Raw genomic sequence first — 27,946 nt, 5'->3', positions numbered from 1 at the left:
CGAATCGGACATCACTAGTGTGACGATGTAAACTAAAAGTGGACCTTCTCGGATCCTTACGAAAGTTAAAGTATGTCCACTTCTTTTTTCACTTTCAAGATCTTTATCACACTTCCACACTGTTATACATACATGCTAACTTCACTCTAAAACCGCGTTTATCCGGAATACACATTCTGACATGTCATCCTGTGCGTGACGAGCTATTGAGCCCTTTGAATTCTTGACTGAACTTTTATACAGTTGTTCGTTATTATTATTATAATTTTTTTTAGAAAATCTTGTTTCTATGGCAACAAAAGGCTGTTCCAAAAAACTCGTTCTCTTTCATTTGAATTAAAACAGTAAGTTCAAAGGAATATGTGAGAGAACGGCGACACTCTTTGTTTACATTTAAAAACAGCTGTTTCTAGTGTTGTGTGACTCTAATCGAACAGTACAGTAAATATGCATGTTATTGTTTCTCTCAGAGGCCTTTCTGTACCACTCTGATGGTTTTGATGCCATATATGTGATCTTTTTTAATCTTGATATTTATAATTAAGGGTAAGTTAGTCATACATTCTCAGAAACAAACAGTAGACGCTGTTAAAATAGATTAGAGAAGTAGGTTTACCCTACCATATTTTAAATTATGTTTAGCTTGCAATTGGTACATTTTAGTAATTCCTTGTAGTTCCTGTAGTTTCAAGACATCTGATAGATGATGTCTTTTTGTATTTAAGCATTCACACCAGTTTTTGTCCTGCCACCATTGCTGTTACTAATTGATGCTGCACATTGCTTAATTTTAATGAGAAAGTAGACACTTTGGCCTTAACTATAGTTATTTGTATGCTAAATTGTTGGTTATCATAAGAGGGAAATACTGAGATCCTTATTTGTGGCCTTGTGAATTGAACCAATGAGCCTGATTATACCCGAAAACCAATTTAACCAGCGATATTATTTATCTGTACAATTTAAAAAATAGGTAATTCATGCATTGAAATGCTAAACTAGACTTTAAAACATTATAAATGTACAATCAGACTGAAGTATAAGCACTAATAATGATGCTTGATTTAAAGGATTATTCACTCAAATGGGTGCCCTCAGAATTAGAGTCCAAACAGCTGATGAAAACATCACAATAATCCACAAGGAATCCACATGATTCCAGTCCATCAGTAAACATCTTGTGAAGTAAAAAGCTGTGTGTTTGTAAGAAACAAATCCATCGTTAAGCCGTTTTCAACTTCAAAACATTGCTTCCGGATGAAATGCAAGTCCTCTATCCATAACATTGCTTCATCTAGTGGAAAGCACAGATCAAGCACAGTTTACAAGCAAAAACAGTTCTAAACAAATATGTCAGTGGATTTTAATGTGAGAGGACAAAAGGCGATGCCTCTTAAAATCACCAATGTGACCGATGTATCATGCTTCTTCTCTATAAATAAATATAAATGTGCATGTCAAATGTGAAGTGTGAGTGAGGTGACATTCAGCCAAGTATGGTGACCCATACTCTGTGTGAGTTATCTGTTGTCACTGTGATTCTTTTACTCAGCAGACTACAGATGACCTCTTGACCCCGTTGGCAGGAAGCTAGTCAGACCATGGCCGCTGGTGCTGCAGTTGGGGAGGGTCAGATCCAACGGATTATCAGAGATCTGCATGGTACGGATGTGCTTTGGCCTTAATGAGAGAGGCAAAGCTACTGTTTAGAGAGTAAAATGAGAAATGGTGGACCATGGTGGAGCACCAGCAATTGTAATTCTCAGGGTGCTGGTTTTCAACATGGGGGAAAGAGAAATGCATAACGAGAGAGACCTGCGTGTCAGAGTTCAACCCTAATGCGTGCCGTTTCAGTTCCTGAGGTCGATGAAAGGCGCATGGAGTAAATATAACCAAGATGGGCTAAAGAAGGAGAAAAGCACTTCTTAAACCCTTGAAAAATTACTATAAAGTTGCTGTTTTGTTGCCTGTGATCATTGTTAATTACAGTATATCCCTCTGAAATTGTTTTAAAATGTGATCTAGGTATTTTTGACTTGCTTCATTCTCATGATCTTTCTTTATAGATGATGTATCAGAACTGACAAAGAAGTATATGGAGAACGGCGAGCCCATTACAGATGACAGCTCCAGTCTGCACAAGTTCTCCTACAAACTGGAGTACCTGCTTCAGGTCAGAGACGCATAGACACAGAAAACAGGTGTAAAGTAGACAGAAATGCATGTGATCACATTGCATATGTTGTGTAACTTCTTATGCATCCTGACCAACAAAACAGTACTGCATACTCACCTGACAATCAAATGTTTTGCTAAAATAAGGATTTTAAACTTGCACTGATATGTGTGGGTTTAAACGAAAAGAAAGTGTAAAAAATAAATAAAATAAGGTTCAGGTCATATGACATTGTCTTAAGTTGCACTTTCACAAATGAAGGCCTTAAAAGGGCCCTGAATCAGAGCAGGAAGTCATGGCATTAAATGTTGCACGCTTTGGAAAAAAAATCTTCTTTAGTATTTTTTTTTTTTTTAGAAATATATAAACATCCTTAAATTCAGATATATTTGCTGGTGCAAATGTAAAATGTCTTGGAAAGATTGAACAAGAATATCGTTCAGTGGTTTATGAAAACATGTTTCCCCTTTGACTTTATTTGAACCCACTGACAAAAATGTTTTTGTTGGAAACTCAGAAGCGAAGACCAGGGGACATTGGAATATCTTTCACACAGAAGTTCCTCTTTATTGAGGACTCACTGTGCGTTGCTGCAAGTCTCACCAAAGCAATGATACTTTTATACATTCAAGTTGGAGGGATACATACAGTAGAGGTGGATACAATTCAAACAAATCATCCAAACTGAATACAGGGATCAGCCAAATACTGACCATTTTCCCCATCTTTGATCTTATCAGCATAACAGTCTCATTTAAAGCGATAGTTCACCGAAAAATGAAAATTATGTCATTAATGACTCACCTTCATGTCGTTTCAAACCCGTTAGACCTCCATTCATCTTGGGAACACAGTTTAAGATATTTTAGATTTAGTCCGAGAGCTTTCTGTCCCTCCAATGAAAGTGTCTGTACGTACTGTACATGTCCAGAAAGGTAATAAAAAACATCTTCAAAGTAGTCTATGTGACATCAGAGTGTCAGTTAAAATTTTTTGAAGCATCGAAAATACATTTTGGTCCAAAAATAGCAAAAACGACAACTTTATTCAGCATTGTCTTCTCTTCCGTGTCTGTTGTGAGCGCGCTCACTGCAGTGTAGTGATATCCGGTTTGGGAACGAATCACTCGATGTAACCGGATATTTTTGAACCAGTTCACCAAATCGGACTGAATCGTTTGAAACGGTTTGCATCTCCAATATTCATTAGTCCACAAATGACTTAAGCTGTTAATTTGTTTAATGTGGCTGACACTCCCTCTGAGTTCAAACAAACCAATATCCCGGAGTAATTCATTTACTCAAACAGTACACTGACTGAACTGCTGTGAAGAGAGAACTGAAGATGAACACCGAGCCGAGCCAGATAACGAACGAACGATTGACTTGTTCTGGACTTTTGGTCCAACAATGTTCTTTAACTCTCTCAGAACTCCCTCTCTCAATTCATCTTTACTGACATGTTGTAGTTCAGAAGTAACCCCAGACTCAAAACTGTTGAATTCAGATTCAGTTAGAATTTGTGACATCAGTTGTGTGACTTCTGCTAATGACATGTCATAGAGACGCATTTTGTTGATCAATGCTCTTCTAAATTCAGTAAAATGTGTGCCTGCTGAGGGTAAACTGTGGGATAGTCTCTCTATATCTTTAGGTCTTAGCACTTTGGCAACAGTTTGTTCTTGGACAACAGAAGAGTTGGGAGGAACACGTTCAATTCCCTCAATTCTCTGAGATCTCTTAGTCCCACATATCTTTACAGGCACATCAGTTACTGATTGGATGGCTACATCTGTTTCAAAGAAAGCTTGTAAGTCAGGATAATTGTTATCAGGCTGACTAACTTCTTCCACGTCAGTTTTTGCTGCAGCTTTGTTGCAGTTTAATTTCTTAGTCAAAGAGTATACTCTAGCTCTGAGCTCTTTGGTCTGTTTTTCACCAAAGCAATGATACTTTTGATATTTTATACATTCAAGTGGGAGGGATACATACAGTAGAGGTGGATACAATTTAAACAAAGCATCCAAATTGAATACAGGGATCAGCCAAAAACTGGCCATTTTCCCATCTTTGATCTTACTAGCATAACAATGTCATTTAAATACAGAGGTGCTTGACTGTATCGCTGATACCTTCACATTGTCATAGAAACAAAGGCACAGCTGTGTTTTGAGCTTCAGTCAGGAAGAGCATAAAAACAAAAGGTCATTAGCAAGACACCTAAGCTTCCTGATTTGATCTTTTAGAAGTGTCATCCTTTTTACCTCACAATGTATATAACTTTTTTCATTTAACATTTTATAAATTTGTAATCCCACATTTTCTTGTTTTAATCAGGAACTCACTTTTTTGAGTAGTTAAGCTGAAAACAAGACTTCTTATTTGTTATTTTGCTTCTCACAGAAATGTATCTTGATTAAATCATCTATGGATATTTCTACTGGAAAACAAGACAAAAATACTAAGGAAGGACATATTTTTTGCAGTAATGAAGAATTTCACTGAGATTAGGCAACAAAAGTGCTTTATTTATATTTCTGGTGCTTTAATTTTTGTGTATGATGTGCCAGACGTATTTAGTCACAAAATGGGAAACCTTGCTTTGATTAAACCCAACCACAAGTGATCACAGGAGATGCATGTTAATATCAGGTGTAAATGACAATGTCTCTACCGACAACTTGGGATCTGATCACCTGCAACGGATGCTAATACCAAGTGTGAAGTGGGCCATATGGATGTACTCAAAATCTCTAATCATGCAAGATGAGACCCATGCTGTCCCTAAAGGACTTGAAAATTTTCCATTGAAACTTCTTTGAGTCTGTTTTTAAGATGTTTCACAGTCATTTTTCTGAAGTGGTATGTTATTGTTATGTTGCTCAGTTTGACCAGAACGAGAAAACAACATTTCTGGGATCCAGAAAAGACTACTGGGATTATTTCAGTGACTGTCTGGCCAAAATCAAAGGAGCAAACGATGGAATCCGTTTTGTTAAATCAATTCCAGAGGTAAACATTTTCACTTATCTTCACTTCACACTTCTAACACCAACATCTGAGCAGCTTTTTTCTGAGTGACATACTAAATATTTAATCTAAAACTACATTGCTGTTTTTAACCTACTCCTATTTTTGTTTTTATTATAACAAAATAATTAATTAATAATAACAATAGTGTAGGTGTATAATATATAATACGGAAATGTGAAATAATAATGTAATGATGATATAAAAATATTTATTAAACTTAAACTTACTCATAAAAAGTAAATACAAATTTATAATATAATATAATAATAGTGCTAATAACAAATGTTATTTAAAGCATCTTTAAAAGTAGCTTCTCAAAGCACATTACATAATAAATCAACATTGTTAGCAATAAAAACATTGCAAACTAATGCAAATACATAAATATAATAAAAAATACATAGATCTGTGTCATTCACATTCACATATAAATATGAACAATAATAACTTACTAATAATACTACTATTTTGTTATTCATATATACTAATAATTAGTGCTGCACGATTATGACATAAATAGTAATTTTTCGATTGTTTCCTTAAAAGTGTAATTGCGATTATTAATTTTCACAATTTAAAATGAATCATTTGTATACCATTGTTTGGAGCAACCACATACCATATTTTTAGATGAAAATAAACAAGCTGAAAACACTCTAACTGAAAAAGTTGTGTTGCTTTTCTAATATTAATCCTCAAATGTCAACTGTACATTGGATTGGTTCCTTAAAATATTAGATTAGTTTCTTAAAAATAGTTATGGTGTTTATAGTAGTTTAGTATAATATGTTATACTAAAACTAAAATTAAAACAATGGAAAAACCCTTGAGATAACCTGCAGAAAGAAAAAAACACATCTTAAGCACACAGAATAACATAAGTGGACTTTGAAAGATTATTTGCCACTTTAAATGATTACGTAATTGTGGCATCCGTAATTGTAATCAAGATAGAAATTCAATTAATTGTGCAGTCTTACTAATAATACTCATTTATTGCTTATATTTATTATTCTCTTTGTTGCATATGCATGAAAAAGTGGTTAATGTCCACGTTAACTACTCTTTTTTTTGTTGTTGTACAGTATTAGTGGACATCTCTTACCAAAGCATGTCTGTAGACACACACATTTTGTTTAAACAAATTTTCCTATCTGAATTGTACAGTTCCGTTTTTTTCACTAAAACACAAGAAATATTAGTGGTGCTATAGATCAGGTTGTTCCTTGTTTTGCCCGCATGAAACACGGATCTAAATGCCATGTTCTTTTTAAAAGAACCACTTTCACATGTTTGATATTGTCCAGAGCCAAACTCGTATTTGTATTATCTTGATGCAGGGGAAGTCGTGGCCTAATGGTTAGAGAGTCGGACTCCCAATCAAAAGGTTGTGAGTTCGAGTCCCGGGCCGGCAGGAATTGTGGGTGGGGGGAGTGCATGTACAGTTCTCTCTCCACCTTCAATACCACGACTTAGGTGTCCTTGAGCAAGGCATTGAACCCCCAACTGCTCCCCGGGCGCCGCAGCATAAATGGCTGCCCACTGCTCCGGGTGTGTGCTCACAGTGTGTGTGTGTGTTCACTGCTCTGTGTGTGTGCACTTCGGATGGGTTAAATGCAGAGCACAAATTCTGAGTATGGGTCACCATACTTGGCTGAATGTCACTTCACTATTGAACTGAATGCTATAGTGGTGACCAGCTTCTCTTGTTGTGTGTTTATTTTCACTGGCAGATACCTAACTTTGACTTTGAAAGTTGCTTGTCTATGTGTAGGCAAATATATAAAAAACACTGGATGTTCTTCATTGTGTAAATTAGATAACTATTTATTCTTATTAAAGTTACAAAAGAGATTTAGTCCAGAGGAATGAGATTTTCTTTGTTTTGTTGTTTGATTATAACATGAATGACATACTGCAGGAATATTAGACTGCAGTCACTTTAAGAGCTACCCAGATCCAATATTCTGTTACACGTGATTTCTTCCTCAACTGTTTGCTTTAACTTAAGATCTAATTTACTGCGTTTACAATGATCATTTCAAAGATGGGCATTTTTTTACACATACAAATGTGTTTACCACGTAGCACAGAATCACGTGAGTATATAACTGTGATAGAGACAATAGTCCAAAATCTCTACTGGTTGACAAATTTCTACCAGCTAATCATGTCTGCCTATATATTACCCACCCCTAATATCCATCAATTTAAAAGCAAAAAGATATATATATATATATATATATACTGTCAATTGAAAAGCATTAATTAACTATATATGTAAAAAGTCCACCCAAAATCGACCACCCAAAACGTCCTAGCAACCACTTTTCGAAAATGAAAAAAAAAAAAAAAAAAGATCTGTTATCATTCATATTTTTTAAAAGGGTCAGATATGTTTTGGGCCACTGTAGATTCTTGAGTGATGTTCTTTTTCTCTCTTAGCTGAAGACATCTCTGGGTAAAGGCAGAGCATTTATTCGTTACTCGCTTGTGCATCAGCGGCTGGCAGACACACTCCAGCAGTGCCTCATGAACCACAGGGTCACCAGGTAACACTTCACGGTCCCCTCATCTGTCATGTTGCCCATCTTTTTTCATAAACATTGAATTTAATATTCAGACCCTTAGTCAATCTTTTGATTGTTTGAGTTCCAAATATTACACTGAAATGTTGTCCTTTTGATATTATTAAATAGTTTTTGTTTCAAAATAAAGAGAATGACAAACAGTCTATCTGTGCAATATTTCTTCATGTAGGTTTATACAAAATCATATATAACATGGATTAATACAATATTTGACAAAAGTTTGGAAATGTTTCTGAATAAGAAGTATCTTATGCTCACCAAGGCTGCATTTATGTACAGAATACAGAAAAAACAGTTATATTGTGAAATAGAATTACAATTTAAGTTTTCTTTTGCCATAAAATGTAATTTGTTCCTGTGATGCAAAGTGGATTTTTTTGCTTTATTACTCCAGTCTTCATTGTCACATAATCAAATAAGCTGATTTGCTGCTCAAGAAACATTTCTTATTATTATCAGTGATGAAAACGGTTGTTTTACCATGAAATACTACCATTCAAATGTTTGGGGTATGTTTTTGTGTGTGTGTGTTTTAATTTAAATTAACAAAGTAGTTTGAAAAACTGGAGTATTGATGCTGAAAATTCAGCATTACGAAAAGTTGACATCCCTACTATGCTTCACTGATTTTTTTAGTACTTTTATTTTTCTTCCTCTTTCTCTGTATAAGTGGACGGTTTCATGGCATCTGTTTGTACATAGTTCTTTTGAAATTTGACTTGAGATTTATTTCTGAAAGTGAAATTAATCTGAATAAAAATGTTGATCACAAAAAAAAAAAATGCAGCATTGCATCACAGAAATAAATTACATGTTAAAATGTATTCAAAAACAAAGCATTTCACATTACTGCTGTTTTTACAGCAGTTTTGATCTAATAATTGCAACCTTGGTGAGCAAAAGAGACTTTAAAACTTTAGACAAGTACTGTATACATAATGGGTATTGGAAAATATAAATACAATAATTATAGTTCTAATGATACTGATAAACTTGTATGGTGTATGAAAAATATGGAGATATATATATATATATATATATATATATATATATATATATATATATATATATATATATATATATTATAGATTTACAAAAGTTTTATTAAAAACTTTATATGGACATTTGAAATAATAAATATCATCATAATCAACTATTACTGCACTTTTAAAAGTAGCATCTTAAAGTACTTAACATAGTAAAAACAGCCTTAACAATACAAACATTACAAATGAATGAAAATTATAAAGCATGCAATTTAAAAAAAAACGTGTATGTACTTGTATATGTTATAGTATATGTTGCAGTGTGTGATTGTATTTTTAATCATGGCAGGAAATTATATATGATACTTTAATCATTTAAAATGGTAATTTAAAACTTGATTTTCTGTAAGGAAGGTAAATCATTTAATCAAATGACCTTAACCTTTTGTTATTCAACATTTGTATTCTAAAGTTAATCAAACACACACACTGTTTTATGCAGCGATTATGGAGAAATGGCACCTGTCCCATCATAGCTGACGCATGTTGGTGTTCACCATCTAAACCAAAAAAGGCGAAAACTTGAACATAAGCTATCATTTCCTTATGTTCTATTTTCAGTATTTTAGCAATACATCTTAATTCATTAGAAACAATACTAAGAGTGCAGTTTTACTTCTTTAAATGGCTTCCCTGTTTTAAGAGAACACTATTTCAGGTTAGTGGGTTTGTGCTTTTTGAATACAAGCTTAATGTGAGCTTCCTTATTTTTAATAATAATTTATTATTTCTTAGACACTGTAGTGCTTGTAATGAATACATGGCATGATAACCCATGGCGAGATTGAATTAATATGGCCAGTACAATGTAATTTGATATCTGGTAAGTTTGCACTTACTCTGTAGATATTGTGGTCTTCTTTCAGATGCATGCCTCATTAGGGATGTGAGATTAAAGTTAACCTGCAATAAAGCATCCCAGTTCATATTCTTCTACAATGCACTTATGTACTATCCTGGTTATGCTGGAGTAGTTAAAGCAAACTAAGTTAACCAAGAACTGTCATAAACATTTGTGCAACCGGTTGTTGTAAGTTACATTAGCCAAAACTGCTTGCATTAATCAATACACATTTTAAAATGCTTTTTGAAATAGTTTGGGATTCTGCGAGGCTTAAAAAGGTCTTAATTCACCTTTCCTTTAAAAGCTTTAAAGCAGAGATGCAAATTGAAGATATGAAGTCTTGTTTTGAACTAAATTTAATGAGCTTGTGCTTAAAACAAAAATAAATATGTGATTTTGGTTTTCAGGTAAATGTAACTTTAATTATTTTAGACATTTGTACTGGGAAAACAAGAAACTTTTTTGTGATCAGAAAGTATAATAATATAATAAACATTATTTCCATATTCTAGAATTATTCAAGGTTTAGTTTAGTTTTATTTTATTTATTTTTTTAGATTAATGGAGATGGAATTTTCATTTTCAAACTTTGAAGCGTTGCCAATACAAGACATTTACACTTAGAGTACACATTGATGTGTTTAATTGGTCTTAAAAAGTCTTAAGGTTTAGAGCGCCATCATTTTTCTGTCTCATTGGAGAGTTTTAGACTGTTTTCCAATGTTCTACTGGTGTTCCTCTGTAGTGACTGGTATAATTCCCGGAGTCCATTTCTCAAACCCCATCTCAGTGTGGACATCATTAATTACCTCTATGAGCTGAATGATGTTCAATTTGATGTGGCATCCAGGGGTCATGACCTTGACTCAGAATGGCCCACTTTTGCCAGGTAAAAGCATGCTGTCATTTTGTAAAGTAGATTAATACAAACACATTGGCACAAAAATAATGCTCCTAATTTATAGTCCAATTGCCAGTCCATTTGTCATGATTGGTAATAGTTTGTGTGTGAATGCATTTGAATCAGCAGATTGATGTTCAGTTAAGTTGGATTTTAAAATTAATTTTAAAAAAAATGTCACACAGGAGGAAATTGGGAATGACTAGCTCCCCCAGTTACACTTGGAAACCACTGAGTCGTAGTTCCAGCATCAACAGTCTAGCCAGCACATACTCACAGGTACCAGCAAATCTTAAGAAGTTCCTTGTTGTCATGTTTCACTCTAAGCTTACTGTAGAAATATTTACGCTACAGTTTTATATCCAGTAGATGGCAGTGTTTGTCTCAAATCTGCTCTGATTCAACTTGAAGAAATCTGTTTTTATTATTTTGTTTATGTACATTCCCTCTCACAAACATTAATTCTCAAACTTTTTAGCAGGCCCATGAGTTCCCAGGGAGTCCAGACTTTGGACCTGGGCTTCTATCAGACATGTCTATCCAAAACTCCAGTGGACTAAATGATTCTTCCATCAGTGCTATAGATGAGCTCCGTCTGGAGCTGGACCAATCTGAATTAAAGCAAAGATATCTCCTTGACCAGGTTCAGCAGTTAGGCAGCGAAGCGGGTGAACTCCGAGGGGTTGTGGTAGAACTCCAAAGGCAGCTGGATGTCTCTCTAGCTGCCCAAGGTAACCATCAGGAGCTCCAGCTGAACCTGGAGGTGCTAGCTTCGAGTGAACGAGCACTATCTCATGAGCTGGAGGTCTTGAGGGGACACGAGACTGTCAGGGAGGCCTCCTATAAGGACCTCCAAGACATTTTGGCAGCCGCTGAGTGTAAAAATGAGGAATTGATGGCAAGGCTAGATGGAGTATTGGATGAGAAAGGCCAGAGGGCGGCCAGTGACTTCCACTCTGCCCAAAAGATTCACGAGTTGTTGAATGAATTGAAAGAGGCTGAGAAGGGAAGGATACATGCTGTGGCAGAAGGAGAAGAAAGGAGGAGGCAGGCAGAAGAGCTGGCTGAGAAAGTCAGAATGAAGGATGAAGCACTCAAAGAGGCTGAGGTAAAAATGGCAGCTTGGATGATAAAGGGTGAACAGCTGCAAACCAGGGCAGAAGAGCACCGTAATGTCATGGACAAACTTCAAGGGGCACTTGGCGTGCGAGAGGAGGAGACCAGCAACATGCAGAAGCAACTGCAACATCTCCAGCACTCTTTGGAAACAATGGAAAAGCAAGCCAAAGTGGAGCGGAAGGAAATGCAAGAGGATAAAGAAGATCTTGAGAAAAAGATGAGTGGTCTGGTAGAGCAGTTGCAAACATTGCGGACACAGCTGAAGGCTAAGGAGTCCAATCTTCTTTCCAGTACCAAGAGAGTCCAGTTTTTGGAGAAGGAATCAGAGAAGCTTAAAAGCAACAAACAGAGTCTGAGAGAAACCATGTCTGAACTGGAGAACAACAGCCAAGAACAGGCCAAGAAGATTGGAGAGTACAAAGATAGCTGTGCCAAGTTAATGGAGGAAAACAGTGAGCTCCTCCAGATGGTGAACAAGAATGAAGAAGCCAAGAAGGAGTTGCTTGAAAACAAATCTTCCCTGGAGAGTGAGTTGGCTGGATTGAAGGCCTCGGAGAAGCAGTTGCGAGCACAAATTGATGATGCCAAAGTGTCTGTGGATGAACGAGATCAGCGGCTCAGAGAGGAGAACAGAAGTCTGGATGAAAGTCTTCATAAGGCCAATATGCAGTTGAAGGAATCCAAAAGTTCAGTTCGCCAACTGAAACTGGAGAACAAGGACCTCATGGAGGTTCAGGTCACTCTTAAAGCATCTCTTGCAGCAATGCAGGAGGAGATAAGCAACGTCAACAGCCAGAATGCTGAACTTGAGAAGAGTCATGGAGCTGCAAGATGCAATAAGGCAAACTTGATGGCACAGCTTAAAGATAAGGATTCCCAATTGGGGGATCGAGAGAAGCTCTGTGAGGAGCTCCAGAGAAGGGTGGAAGAACTTGAAGGTCGGGAGAAGGATTTAGAAGTGGAGAAGACAAAGGCAGAAAGAGCCTTTGTCAAACAAACAGAGATGATTAAGAGTCTGGAGGTCCAGAGGAAAGCTGCAGAGAAGGTCCAACTTGAGCAGAGTGCATGCCAGGCTAAAGAAACCCAAGAGATGGCCTCAAAAGTGACTCTCCTGGAAGATCAGCTGGGACGGAATGTGAAAGAGGTTTCTAGGCTTCAAGAGGAGGTGCTCAATCTCAGGGCTAAACTCCACAGTGCCATAGAGGAAAAGGACAAGACCCAAGCAAAGCTGGATGTCACCGAGGCTACCTGTGCAGAACTACGAACCTTGACTGAGGAGTTGAAAAAGAAGGCAGAGGAGCAGAATCGACTGCATGTGAAAGAGTTGCTGCAGTCTAGCGAACAGGTAAAAGCAATAACTTTGCATCTGAATCAGGAGACATCCACATGCATGAAAACAACTGCCGAACTCACTTCAGTCCAAGAGGAGCTGGCAGAGCTCAAGGCCCAGAATGAAAGGTTGGTTCTGGAGAATGCTGAGACCAGAGAGGGTCTCCATCGTGTCAACACAGAAATGGCAGAGTTGGGAATGACAATTTGCAAGCTCACTGGCGAGCGGGAAGAAGCCCGGGAACAATGGGCTGCCGAAGCTGCCCGGATCCAAGAACTTCAACAGCAGGGAGAGAAGGAAACAGAGAGACTTAATGCCAGCTTGGCGGCTCTTCACCATGAAAACTCTAGTCTGCAAGAAGAGCTCCAGCAGACAGAGAAACTTTCAGAAACTCTGCTGGAGCTAAAGGAGCTGCTGGACAAAACTGTGGGTGAAGGGGATGCTGCTCGAGAAGAGATCACCGCAGTGAAATTTCAGATGAGCATGGAGAACATGACTCTCAAAAACCAGATAAAGGTAAAATTAGTTTATAATCATCAGTCACTATCACTTCAAGTCTATTCTGTCAAATACTTATGCTGCGTTCATGTCATGGTAGAATTACCATAATTACAAGTTGACAACTCTACTCTGTACAAGCTCTCTGAAATAATTTGTTTCTATGGTAACAGTCTTAATGCAAAATGCATTAAATGTATCAGACTTTGATGTTGATTTGCCATGTATATCTGCTTACTCTATTAATTACTAATAGTAAAATTAGAAGAAATATAAATTAAATAAAATATATAACATACTTTTTTCTATCATTTTCTATCCTTTTTTATTTTATTTTTTATACATGTCTCAGCAGTAAAGTGAGATAAATTGCTCTCAATTCAGGTTCAACATTGTGAATGCAATTTGCAAGGCAAGAACTCATAATTACAGTAATTCTGACTTGATATGAATGCAGCATTTCCAGTAGACTTTAGTGATGTTTTATCTGATTTACTTTGTGATTAAAAGTAATCCAAGTACTTTTCATGGAAAATTGTGACTCATAGTGACTATTTAACATTTTTTAATACTTAATCTATAATTCTTGATATAATTATTATGTTTTTAAACTAGAGCCTTAATGAAGAGATTGAGGGCTTGAAAACTCAGTTAGACGTGGAGTTGAAGAGGACGTCTGAGCTGGAGGCCAAATTATCAGAGTTAGAGGTATGTAAATGTTGAGCCAGGTGACGATAGACTAATAGCATCACTTTTAATACTTTCATTTCTATTATCTACATGATCATAAGCTTCTTTTTGCATACCAGCATGTGAATGATTATTATTCATCTCTGTTGGCTGATAACACTGATATTAGTAGGTGATGAATGTCTGATCTCCTGCTGCTCCTTTTGTTCCTGTTTATTGGAGACCCACTGTGCGAGACAGTGGAACAGAAGACAAGAGTTTGGGGTTAATTGCTAGACAGTGATGAATAATTTACTTCTCATTTGCTCTATAATTAGGAGCAGTGCAGACTGTTACCTGCAGATATTAGTCAATTAGAGTACAAGTGCCACTGTAATTATTTTCAAAAATAATGTTCCTCCAATTGTGCAGCTTTTTGGAACAATAAAACTTATGCTGTTGTTATTTTTTTCACTTTGTTATTTTGGTTTGCATTACTGTTGAGTTAAAAAAATTTATTTACAGTTTATTGGAAGTACAGTTATACAGTGATGGTATTTGATGATAAAACCATGATGCTGAATTATACCATATTTACATGGTATTTTAAAGAACACCACAAACAGTATTCCCTCACAAAAAGTAGTTTGGTCGTACCATGGCATAGTAGTGATTTTACACTGTGGTGCCTTAAAAATGGATAATATGCATGTATTTAATATCACGGTTCATGTCCAAAATACCACTGTTGTACAAACAACCCTGATTAAACCGGTAATCTTTTTTGTAAGTGTTGCCATGTCCTAAAAAGATTAGTTATGGAACATTTGTGTTCAAATTAACACATTGTTAAATGCTGTAATTTCATTAGGTAAACAAATTAGCATTTATTATTACATTCCTTGGATAAGATGAAAGTCAAAGTGAGACAAAATAACTGTACAGAACATTGTCTAGATATGCAATTATTTGATGTTTCTGTGTACAGATTGCGTTCATGCATTTAGCTGTTTGTTCGTGTGTTTAGGCAGTAAAAATTGAATACTCTCGTCTGATTGCTGAAAAAGACTCTCACATCACTGACTGTGAGACTCGGATGCGTGAAAGAGAGTGTGAGACGCAGCAACTGCAGGAAAGTGTATCAAGGTGAGCATTCAAAGCAATATGAAGGTCAATGCAGCACAGATAATGGATTTGCACTAATGGATTTCCAAATGGATCTTCATGAGGATTTCTTGGACCATGGAAGAGATTCAGTTTTAGTAATTTTTGGTCAGGTTATGCATTATTATGAACTTCCATTTTCTTTTTCTCTCCTTTAGTACCAAGGAGGCTCTTGGTGAAGTACAGAAAGAGAGGAAAGAACTAAAGCAGAAATTGGATGAGGTGTTGACAGAGGCTCAGAATCAGCAGCTTCAGATGTCTGCGGAGCTGGAGGATCTGGGTCAAACCAAAGTCAATCTGGAGGAACGGCTCATCGAACTTATTAGGTCTGTATAACGCTTGCACTTCAGGTTTAGCTTCTTTTTCCTTACCTAAAAACAAGGTTATTTCATTGTTTATGATTAGCTAGCGTGTTTCATGATTATAGGATAGATTTCAACTTTATCCAGTTTTCCAAACATAGTCATATTCATAAAGCTCTATCACACTTAGCATGTTTTGCTGGAAACAAAAGAAACAAAGATTCAGTGCATTTCTATGCCCCCTTTTTTTTTTTTAAATGATTCATTTTGCTCTTGGTGTAAATGGATTTAATACAAAAATTTGCATTAATGTGACTGTCATTTTGAAAATTCTTTAAATACTTTTAATTAGTTTGATGCAACAAAGTATTTTTGTTATTCTTTTGAAGGTTAGATGGGAAAATCATTTGATGATTTTTGTGATAGACTGTTTTCTGTTTATGATTTAGATTTTTTTTTGTTGCTCACTTTAAAATAGTTTTCGAATGAAAATGATTGGACAATTTTTGCTGGAATTCTATACATAATTTATTTTTTGTATTCCTTTTATTATTTTTTTTTAATAAAGATGTTGATGGAAGCCCTTCAATTTTATTTAACTACTTTGGTCATGCATGTTATTCTGTACTGCATGAAATAAAAAGCTCCGGTCATGCTTCTGGGAAGAGAAACAAAAAAATAAAAAAGACTAAAAACTATTTTACAGATGAATTTACTTGAATTCTCAATGAAATGTTAAGAAAGACTGATAATGGTGGTGTGAAGTGCATGTTTCTCAAAATACATGAAGCACACGTTAAAGCAGGTCAAGGGCCTGTTCTCAGCTGCTGGATTGTTGTTACTTCATCTCGGTTTAATTCAGTTCCCGCCACATTCGCCCACAAGCAAATTTGTTATTTGCTCTTTTTAAGTGTATGGTTTATTAAGTCCTAGAGGTTTGTAAGGTAATTCTCTTTAATTCTCAGTGAGAGCTGGACAACTGGGTAGAAACCCAATCAAACAAATATAAAGGTGCTAGTGCCACAGAAGTGTTTAAGGAACTTACATAAGCATTAATTTTTTTTTGATGAAATATGCAGTTCAGTATGAATAAAATCATTCACCTAATCAAAGGCTGTTATATTAGATGTTATAAAACTTTACCCCATGACATGAAATGGAAATAAAGCATGAAAGGTGCTTTAAGACATTGAGGATCCAAGAGACAAAAGAGAAGCAAAGAGATTCTGAGTCTTTATTTCTCACCTCCTCCTTTCTCTCTGTCGTTCAGGGATAAGGATGCTCTGTGGCAGAAATCGGATGCTCTGGAGTTCGAGCAGAAGCTGAGAGCGGAGGAGCGGTGGTGGCTGGTTGATAAAGAGGCCACACATTGTCTGGGCTGCCAGGGCCAGTTCACGTGGTGGCTGCGGCGCCATCACTGCAGGTGGGCAATCAACAAACACCCACTCTGATCTCAAGGTAGAAGTCAAGTGAAATGCAAAGGAATGCAGAAAATACATTAAAGTTAAGGAAAGTAGAAGTATTGTACACATTTGTTGAAGAAAGGCTCTGAAAGACTTGCCCAATCATCCCATGTTAGAATATTACACAATGCTAATGTTTTTTGTTGGAGTATTTTTAATATTTCTTTAAATTAAAGTAATATTTTGTTAAATGATGCAAATACATTTATGCATTTTAAGCTTTTTGATTCATCTGTTTGTGCAGGTTTTGGCACTGGAGGTTTTAAATTGAAGGATTGTCTTTTTTTTGGGTTTGCTTTGCTTCCTGATCTGCATAATGACTTTAGTCAATCCGGCTGAAACAATGCAGACAAAGCATGCAAATAAATACATCACAGAGAAATTCATTCTTAGTCAGTCCACACCTCATGTCTTTTAGACACATACTGAGGTTTGGATGGCAATTCTTTTGAGTACATTAAAAGACTAGTTAACCCCGAAATGGAAATTTGCTGAAAATGTACTTACCCTCAGCATGTAGATTTTGATGATATGAGGATAAGGATGAGTTTGTTTTGGAGAAATTTAGCTCTACATCACTTGCTCACCATCGGATCCTCCGCAGTGAATTGGTGCCGTCAGAATGAGAGTACAAACAGCTGATAAAAACATCACAATAAACCACAAGTAGTCCACACAACAGAAGCGATGATTTAATGATGGTTTTGTTTCTTACAAACATGCACCTTTCAATTTACAAGACATTAATTGATGGACTGGAGTGGTCAGGATTGCTTGTGGATTATTGTGATGTTTTTATCAGCTGTTTGGACTCTCATCCTGACGGCACCCATTCACTGCAGAGGATCCACTGGTGAGCAAGTCATGAAATGCTACATTTCTGTAAGTCTGTTCTGATGAAGAAACAAAATCTACCATCTACCAAATGTTCATTTTGGACAAACTGTTTAATTAAATAGGGTGCTATTTTCAATACTTATTGTAAGTACATATTGTAAAAAGGTAATATAATCATAATTCATATTTTAAGACCTGATAAATTATTTGACAACAATTTTCTGCTACAGAACTATTTAAACAGGGTCAGAATTTTTCATCAACCTCAGCAAAATATGTTTCATCATAGTTCATCAAAAACGTTCATCATAGGACAGTATTTCAGACTCTGTATTAGTGATGTATTGTTTGGTGCCAGATATTTGGAGTTATGTTATTCTGTGTTCCTGGCAGGCTGTGTGGCCGTATCTTCTGTTACTACTGCAGCAATAATTATGTGATGACTAAAAACTCAAAGAAGGAGCGCTGCTGTCGAGAGTGCTACACACAGCACAACGCTGTGGTGGAAAGATTTACGAATGCTGAACTCAACAGCTTGTCGGAGAATCCTCCACCGCCTCATGCAAACGCTGCCGGTCAACCCCCACCACCATATATACCCACACCTAGAGTTACAGGTACAGATACATCCGAAAACAGACCCTAAAATATGAGTTGATTCCACATGAATGACACCTTAACAATTTAAATTATATAACAACTGTGAATGTTAACTTTGTAGTTTAGATTGTATGCAATTTGTTGGTGAAGAGTGGCCAGAAAACACTACTCATTTAGCTGATTCATGAGAACAGACGTGTGCAATAAAAAAGACAAATTTGAAAATGTTCATTTTATTCTTCATTATATCATAGTTGCTGTCTTGTAAGTAGGAACTCCCCAAGAGGTCTTGCATGTAAAATTACTTTAGTTGTTATTCTTTGCATTTTAAATTTAGGAAACTTTTTCCATTTAAGAGCACCTCAAAACTCCCTTAGCAAGCATAAAGTAATTTGTCTTTCTCTCTACATAAGTGCTGATAACAAAGGTGCTGTCAACATCGAATGGGTTTTTCATTCTGAGTGTGTGAATACAGCCGCACGTATGATTGAGAGAACCTTCAAATGCTTAAATATATTGTTCTGTCTGGCATTCATCTTTTGTGTTTGAAGATTGTCTTCTTGAATGGATTGAATGGGCAAGAAGTCCATTCTTGAATGCTAAAGATCAGGATTTTGCTACAGAGCGCTTTGTTTTTAACATGCGTCATTGTAATTGGCAGGAAAATGTCACAAATTTGTCTTGACTGTAACAAGCAGTCCTGTCATTGATGTCGAGTGAATATTGTTTGCTAATTAATGTTTCTGTATGTCTTTCTCAATGGGGTGCTTGATGGTTCAAAAAGTCAAATTCAGTAAAAATCATGACATTTGAAAGGAGTATAACAGAAAAGTTACACTTCATGTGACAGAGCAATCTATGTATCATTTATAATTCAAACCTGAATAATGATACTTAAAAAGAGCTGCCTAGTGTTCTTTTAGTATTATTTATATACGTACATAATTTCTCTTTTGTGCATTTTCTTTTGTATAGATTTTGATTCAGCTTGAATTTATTTTTATTTAAGCTTTATTCGTTGTAATTGTAGTACTTTTTTTCAGTTAGTTTGTAAGGCTTTTTTAAGTTTTTCGTCTAATAGTTATGTTTTATTTCAGCTTGATTTGAAATAAATGAAATACATTTTTAACAGTTTTAGTTAAAAATAACAACACAACAACATTTACAGGTCCCTTGCTTAATGCTAATTTCCGTTTTACTCACTTCTTAAATTTCTCATGGGTTGATCTCGTACTGAGGCTGATAATGTCTTCCTGTCCTGACTTGCAGTTACAGATCCTGGTGAGAAACCTGATGATGGAGCGTTTGACATCATAACAGATGAGGAAGTGAATGAGATTTATGACAGTGACTCGCGCACCACCACTGGGTCACTGGAGGAAGAAGGAGATGGAGGGCAAACTGGAGACCTGTAAGGACACACACACACACACACACACACACACACACACACAAACAAATAATCCTAGACAACACTTACGGTATATACACAAATGTTTAGAAATTTGGTTTCAGTAAGATAAAAAAAAGAAACGTTTTTCTCAGCAAGGATGCATTAAATTTAAGCGAGAGTAAAGATATTTATAATGTTACAAAAGATTTTTGTTAAAAAATAAGCTGTTCTTTTAAACTTTCAACTTAGAATAGGGAAAGGAAAGAAAAGAACAACTATTTCTTGAGCTGTAAATCAGTATATTAGAATGAGTTCTGAAGGATCATGTGACACAAGACAGGAGTGATAATGCTGAAAAATCCATTTGAAAAAATGTAAAATGTATAATAATTTATATTATTTTTTGCATAAGACTTCAAAAACATTTTTTAAAAACTCTTACAGACACCAAACTTTTAAACGGTACTGTACGTGGTGAACTAATCTAGCTTAAACTTTAAACCTGGCTTTCAGATATGCTTCTGTCATTTGAATAAATGTAAAAGTAAACAAAAATACATTTATGTCACATATACAGTCTGCCTAAGACGTGTAGTTTCAGCAAATAAAGATGCTTTTAGACTTATTTTTGCAATAAGGCTATGTGATGCTAGATGTATCTTTTTATTGCAAGACATTTTCCATTCTTTTAAAAGAACTGCATTTATCAAATGAAATCTGATTTTAAAAAATGTTCGTTTCTGTATGCATTGTGCACAAATTTACACACAAAAAGAAGTGACCAGAGACAATAGATTCGCTAAAACGGTCCCATGTTCACAATCTCACTCAGAATGGTCCACTTTATAGCAGTGTTATCAAGATTCCCCAGGCTGCATCACCGGGCCTCCGTTTAGAAAATTGTGCTGTGATGCTTCCTCAAATAAGTGTTACAGACAGACAGGAAGTCCTGCCGGGAGATTGATTGCGGGGGGAAAATGACTGTCAATTTATGCATACATTTCCTAACATTTGTCACTCTGAGATGAGCACCTGCCTGGCATATAATTCTAAAGCAACCTCAAAAGAGCATTTTCCTGTGTGTGAGCGAGGTTTCCGTAATTACACACACTCCATGGGAAAGGAGAGGGTTTTAATGGAAAGATTTTTATTTTTGATCATGTAGGTTTCTTAGTGTTTTTCCCTTATTATTTGCATCAAGCCCAACATAATATGCGCGCGTGTTAATTACTCTTTTTTTTTTTTTTTTCCTCTCTCACTGTGCCTGTAAGAGCTTGATGCATACACAATTTTTGCATTTGAATTAAAAATGCTACTTGCTCGCAGGTTTGCTTTTGGGCGCAATTTAGATTTTGACTGCTCTATCCTTCAAAAACAGTCTCTCTGCAAAGCTACGTTACTTTACTTTTCCATAACAATCAAAACTGAAATGTGCCACACAAATTATAAATAATATTAAGCAGAACAACTGTTTTCAGCATTGATAATAATAAGAGATGTTTGGATCAGCATATTACATAAAAAATGTTGGAGGGAAATTTAAAAAATGTGCATAAAAACTGATAAGAAAACATGCACATAAAGTACAAAGGAAATACTTTTACCGAATAAGGAAAAAGTTCCTTAATGCACATCAAAAAAGACTTCTACTTGACTTTGTAATGGAACAGCATAAAACTGCACCAACCTATGGAACGATCTCATCACACAACATCTAAAAATTCTAGTTTTGTCATTCTAAAATGCTTTGAGCAAAATCTCATCAAAGTTTATATATAAGTTTATATAAGTTTAATTCGTAACTTCGAATGGAAGCATAGCTACTGAAGACTAGAGTAATGATGCTGAAAATTAAGCTTTGCATCACAGGAATGAATAACATTTTAACATACTGTACTGTATATGTTAAACAGTTATTTTAAATTGTAATACTATTCTACTACTGTTTTTGCTATTTTTGATTAAATAAATGCAGCCTTATGAGCAAAAAAGACTTAGTCTTTTTTATTATTTTATAATTACTATATTATTTAGATATAATAAATAATACAGCTGCACAAATTCAGAAGGGCAATTTTTAGCAGCTTAGAGATCTTTTTTGAGATCTAAGAGATACAGAATGTTTTAAAAGTTGAACAATGATAGTTAATTTGTTTTTGACAGTGTAAACATGAGAGCAGATTTTTCTTTGACATCTAGTAACCCATTAACAAGCATTCAAACCCCATCATAGCAACATCCAGGCAACCATTATGAACAATCCATTTAAAAAAAAATTCTGTCTATTTATGGTTGGTTGTAATTGTTGTGTTTTACTGTAGCATATCGAGTGACGTGACCCCTGATGAACAGGAAGAGATGGTCCCTCCTGTACAGGATGCAGAAATCACCCTCCTCAAATCAGGAGAACTCACGTTAGTATATGCCAACAGAAAACTATGGGGGGGCCATCTAAGCCATAATTCATTCTGGCACTCTCACACACATACATTCTCCATTCACATACATACATTTATACTCTTACACACATACATTCTCCTTTCACATACATGCATACATTTCTACTCTCACACACATACACTCTCCTGTTTCACATACATATATTCTTGCTTTACACACATACATTCTCCTTACACATACATCATTTTTTTTTTTGCTTTCACACACATGCATTCTCCTTTTACATATATATATATACAGTACAGACCAAAAGTTTGGACACCTTCTCATTCAAAGAGTTTTCTTTATTTTCATGACTATGAAAATCGTAGAGTCACACTGAAGGCACCAAGGGCTATTTGACCAAGAAGGAGAGTGATGGGGTGCTGCGCCAGATGACCTGGCCTCCACAGTCACCGGACCTGAACCCAATCGAGATGGTTTAGGGGTGAGCTGGACTGCAGACAGAAGGCAAAAGGGCCAACAAGTGCTAAGCATCTCTCGGGGAACTCCTTCAAGACTGTTGGAAGACCATTTCAGGTGACTACCTCTTGAAGCTCATCAAGAGAATGCCAAGAGTGTGCAAAGCAGTAATCAAAGCAAAAGGTGGCTACTTTGAAGAACCTAGAATACTGTATGACATATTTTCAGTTGTTTCACATTTTTTTGTTATGTATATAATTCCATATATAATTCCACATGTGTTAATTCATAGTTTTGATGCCTTCAGTGTGAATCTACAATTTTCATAGTCATGAAAATAAAGAAAACTCTTTGAATGAGAAGGTGTGTCCAAACTTTTGGTCTGTACTGTGTGTGTATATATATATATATATATATATATATATATATATATATATATATATATATATATATATATCTACCTTTTTTGCTATCCATTACTTCCTGTTTAAGCAGGACGTCACTCTCAGAGCAGGAAATACATGTGCAAGACCTGCTCAGCTCTTCCTCACAATTTTACAGTTATGCTATTCAAAGTCATCCTGTTTTCTTTTCAAGTACATATTTTAAGTTTTTATTTTTAACATGTCATTATGTAACCAACGTGTTCTAAAGATCTGTGTACAAGTACTTAGACACTGATTTTGATCGTATTAACAGGGCTTAACACTAAAGACATTTTCAACTGGTCCAGTTCGGCCTGTGGTTTATTTATTTTTTACTTGCCCTGGCTAAATTTTCACAGGACTTGCCACAATCAATCAATCAATCAATCAATCAATCAATCAATCAATCAATCAATCAATAAGACTATTTTTTTTCATTGTTGACTGTAAACATTGTATTGTAATAAATAATAACCATTTTGCACAAATAAATAAACCATGCTTTTTCGGGTCTTTCAGGTAGGTCTAACTATTCCAGTTAAGGATGCACTGATCAGGATTTTATTTATTTTACAATCAAATGAGCCGATTTCCATTCTCGTTGCCAATTTATTTAGTTCTTCTTCTTTTTTTTCTTTTTTTTTACATTTATTAAATGTTTATTTTGCTCTGTTACTGGCCATACTAACCTTGAGCAAACAAACAAACAAAAAAATATATGCAACATGAAGCAAGTGCACAAAACAAAAACATCATATTGGCTTAATGAATATTTTATTATTACTATTTATTATTATTAGTTTTATTTCCTTAATTATATGCGTGTCTGCACTATGTTTGTACTTTCTGTACTGGAAGCTCCTGACGAAATTTCTTTTGTGTGTAAACACTTGGCAATAAAGCTCTTTCTGATTCTAATGAAAATGCTAATTCAATCTCTGACAGCAGGTGGCGCTTATAGAACACTAGTCTAGCACTGAGTGCATGCAGAGCTGCAATTGAAAAAAAAATTAAATAAGTAAATGAAAATCTAAAAATAAATAAACTGCAATGAGTCTTGAGTTATTTAAACAAAGATATCGCTGTCCCTAACTTGCAACATCCCACTTAATTAACTTCCTAAATTAAATGGAAAAAAAAAACCTTGTACGCTTATAATTAGTCTATCTAGCAACACGACTGAGGCTGAGCTCGCGTCCTCAATCACAACTCGCTCAAAGTACGAGGCCATGTAAAGTTTTCATAATAATAATATTTATTTATTTTTTAAAAACCAAGATAGCTTGCTGAAATACTTCTGCGGCTGCCTCATCTGCCTCAGCCATGCTGATCAAGACCTGTCACGGTGAGCCTGATCGCACCTAACCTGCCTTCCGTTTCAACTAAACACCTTCCGTTTCCACTATACTCTCTCTCGCACATACATACATTCTTCTCTTACATACATCTATATATGTTTGTGTGTATATGTATGTGAAAAGAGAGTTTATGTGTGTGAGAGTAGAAATATATGTATGTGTAAGGAGAATGTATGAGTGTGAAAGCAAAAATATATGCATATGAAAGGAGAATGTATGTGTGTGTAAGAGTAGAAATGTATGCATGTGTAAGAAGAATGAAAGTGTGTGAAAGCAAGAATATATGTATCTGAAAGGAGAATGAAAGTGTGTGAAAGCAATAATATATGTATGTGAAAGGAGAATGTAAGTGTGTGAGAGTGCCAGAATGAATTAAGTCTTGCACGGCCCCTCATACACATGCACACTCATCTGGCTATTATTATTGATGATAATTGGGTGCGTGTCTTTGTGTAGTGCCTCTGTGCCTCTGGACATAGATGAGATTCCTCATTTCGGCGATGGTTCCCGTGAGCTGTTTGTCAAGTCCAGTTGCTATAGCGCCATTCCCATCACTGTGGGCGACTGCGGGCCCATCATCAGCTGGGTTTTCTCTTCCGAGCCCAAGAGCATCTCCTTCACTGTGGTGTACAGAGAGACACTTGACACACCTGTTGAACAGGCCAAGGTAACAAACACACACATACATGCCCTTCAACACCTATTTGGTATGCAGAGGTTTGCATACCAAACAACTTGCACTCATGCTCATTCGCATGTTCACGTGCATAAGCTGTAAAATATGGCCTTGTTACAGTGCTGCTCGAGTAGTTCATGAAAAACCTAGTTATAGGTGTCTCTTTGTGTTTTAAAACCTGATTTCTCAGATCACTGCTTTAAATATTGCCCCACTTTTAGTGCTGGAGAGTAACAAATAAATTAGAATAAACATTTATAATTGTCATTATTTACTTTTGACTTTCTTCTGTGGAAAAATAAGTCTTTTTTTAAATTATATGGATAAAATCTGAAGAATGTTTTCCAAACAATAGAATGAAAACAAGGCTTTCAAGCTTCAAAATGAAGGCAAAGAAACATAAAACCTTTTGCTTTTTAATAGCGAAATAATATTTAGTAAAAATTGATAGCAAATTCTGTGTTTATTATTCATTAGTTCAATTTAGGACTATTTGTGTGCACTTTAGATGCATTGACCTAAATTCAAATTCTTATTGTTTCTCTGTAAGTTGAGTTCTTAAAAATATTAAATAATGAAATCTGCCAGAGGAAAAAAAAGACTAAATAATCCCTGCTTTAATGTAATTAGCTACTTTGTGTTTGTTAACTTGTAGTCATTGTTATTTTAGTATTAATTACTATTTTGAATTAGCTTTTATATATTTCAGTTTGCATTTAAATTTTAAGTTTTGGTAATTTTATGTTCTTTTGTAATTTATATTAGTTTTGTTTATTGAGTTAAAAATTGTTATGTGTAAGTTATATTTCAGTTTTAGTTTAGTTTTAGCATTTCAACATTTTCTGTTTAGTTGTAGTGTTTGAACTTATTTAAACTGAAGATTTGTAAGTTTTCATTGAATACTCGGATTACTTCACACTTTACTTAGCTTTATCTCAATTAATGAAAACTATTTTTACTAGGTAATGTAGTTTCCCCAACATTGGCTGCTTTGTTATTCACAGTAAATTAGACTGTGTGTGATGACTGTATGTTGAATAATAATCAGTTAGGAAAATGCAAAGTGCTGCAGGCTGCATGTCCTCGCAAGCATCACAGACACTGCATCAGCTTGCATTATTACTTCTCTTCAGTGTGGCAGCGTCTAAAATGCATCCCTATTTTTATCTTCTGGAAGCCGTTCTCACTCTTTGAAATGACGAGCATAAATCCTAGCAGCCCTTTTAATTCATAAGAGTGCTAAATCTATTTTATGTCCCTGTGGTTCAGGTTCTGATTCCTCTCACACGCTGTAACTCACACAAAGAGACCATACAGGGCCAACTGAAAGTCTGCAGTCCTGGAGTCTATGCACTCATCTTTGATAACTCGTTTTCCAGGTACAGTGACACACAGCTGACATTTACACACTCCAGGGAACCTTTCAGAGCTTTTGTGCTTCTCAGAAAATATCTACCCCTTTGATAGAATTTTGCTGATATTTAAGGCAGTTTCAGATGCAGTGCATTTTACAGGGTTTCTGCGGGTCTTAAAAAAAGTATTAATTCACACCTTTACAAATTATAGCCTTAAAAAGACAGAGAATCTTAGATTTATAGTCATGTCATTATTGCATGCATTGCCAAAAAAAAATTTCATGTTGTTCCTCTGTCTTTGTCTTGTTCCAAAACATGTTTAAAATCAAGATACATTTACTTGAGATAAATAAAGTCTTGTTTTCTGAGATACACAGTTACAAAGAAACAGTAAGCAAGACATTGAACACGTGAAATTTTGAAGTAGAAAAACATAAATAGTCTTTTCTTTTCAAACATACTGCACTAATCATTGTTTTATTTGTAACTTTGAACTTTGTGTTGTTATTAACAGGAAAGATGGAATGCAACAATCACTGCTTCTCTTGTGTTTTCTTATCCATAGATTTCTGTCCAAGAAGGTCAACTACTACCTGACCATTGAGAAGCCCATCATCTATGATGGAAGTGACTTCCCTTAAATGTGGCTTTGTGGTGTGGAGCGTCCTCGTGGGAACTTGATGTGTTTTATTTTTATCCTTATTCACTTCAGACCTGTTCCTGTGTGCCAAGGGTTTCCGTTTTATAGTTTTATGGGTTAGTATAGTATTAGATGTTTTATTGCTGATAGCATTAAGGTTATCTGTGGTGACCTGAGTTAAGTGTTATGAAGGGCTTTCTACAGCACTTTTTACGGTACTTATTGCAAGAGGATTATTTGCTTTTGATTAACCTTTCTGGGTTTTATTTTATTGTGCATTCAATATTTTAAAATAATTTTACAAACACTACAGGTGAATTTAAAGCACAGTTGAAGCTCACATGGGTAAATATGCAAAGAAAGTGAGACAATTACATAAAAAAAATAATTTACCCATAATTGAAAAACAAAATGCTGAAAATATACTCACTTTCAGGCCATCCAAGACATAGATACATTTGTTTCTTCTGCAGAATAGATTTGGAGAAATTTAGCATCAGTTGCTAACCAGTTGGTCCATTACAGTGAATGGGTGCTGTCAGAACAAGTCCAAACATCTGATAAAAACATCACAATAATCCACAAGACACCAGCTTATCAGTTGACTTCTTGTGAAATAAAAAGCTGCATGTTTGAAACAAACAAATCTATCAAGACATTTTTAA

At 35.4% G+C, this 27,946-nt stretch overlaps 1 protein-coding gene across 3 annotated transcripts; it reads left to right on the top strand.

Annotated features, from left to right (window-relative positions):
• The first annotated feature begins 12 nt into the window (after positions 1–12).
• On the top strand, positions 13–27,946 carry LOC132118491 (FYVE and coiled-coil domain-containing protein 1-like). Of its 3 annotated transcripts, none has more exons than XM_059528359.1 (18): positions 13–70; positions 1,556–1,662; positions 2,067–2,173; positions 5,062–5,187; positions 7,654–7,760; positions 10,435–10,578; positions 10,776–10,869; positions 11,069–13,555; positions 14,153–14,245; positions 15,234–15,352; positions 15,529–15,696; positions 16,943–17,095; positions 18,366–18,589; positions 19,842–19,983; positions 22,287–22,379; positions 25,067–25,277; positions 26,556–26,665; positions 27,207–27,946. In XM_059528359.1, exons 2-18 carry the CDS (start codon positions 1,602–1,604, stop codon positions 27,280–27,282), a joined length of 4,515 nt encoding a protein of 1,504 aa, XP_059384342.1. In that variant the 5' UTR covers positions 13–70; positions 1,556–1,601; the 3' UTR covers positions 27,283–27,946. The 3 variants fall into 3 exon arrangements, with proteins under 3 accessions (XP_059384342.1, XP_059384343.1, XP_059384341.1); XM_059528360.1 differs by having other exon boundaries at positions 1,553–1,662; positions 11,072–13,555; XM_059528358.1 differs by having other exon boundaries at positions 1,553–1,662.

The sequence above is a fragment of the Carassius carassius genome, chromosome 37 (genome assembly GCF_963082965.1).
Source record: "Carassius carassius chromosome 37, fCarCar2.1, whole genome shotgun sequence".
NCBI lineage: Eukaryota > Metazoa > Chordata > Actinopteri > Cypriniformes > Cyprinidae > Carassius > Carassius carassius.
The sequence above is the reverse complement of the archived record's forward strand: the minus strand, read 5'-3'. Positions and strand labels throughout refer to the sequence as shown.

Excerpts from the sequence above, each read along its gene's own strand:
- LOC132118491 (XM_059528359.1), top strand. The coding sequence starts at position 1,602 with ATGGCCGCTGGTGCTGCAGTTGGGGAGGGTCAGATCCAACGGATTATC. Across the intron at positions 10,579-10,775 it reads GAATGGCCCACTTTTGCCAG|GAGGAAATTGGGAATGACTA; the intron begins GTAAAAGCATGC and ends AATGTCACACAG. Across the intron at positions 18,590-19,841 it reads ACCCACACCTAGAGTTACAG|TTACAGATCCTGGTGAGAAA; the intron begins GTACAGATACAT and ends CCTGACTTGCAG.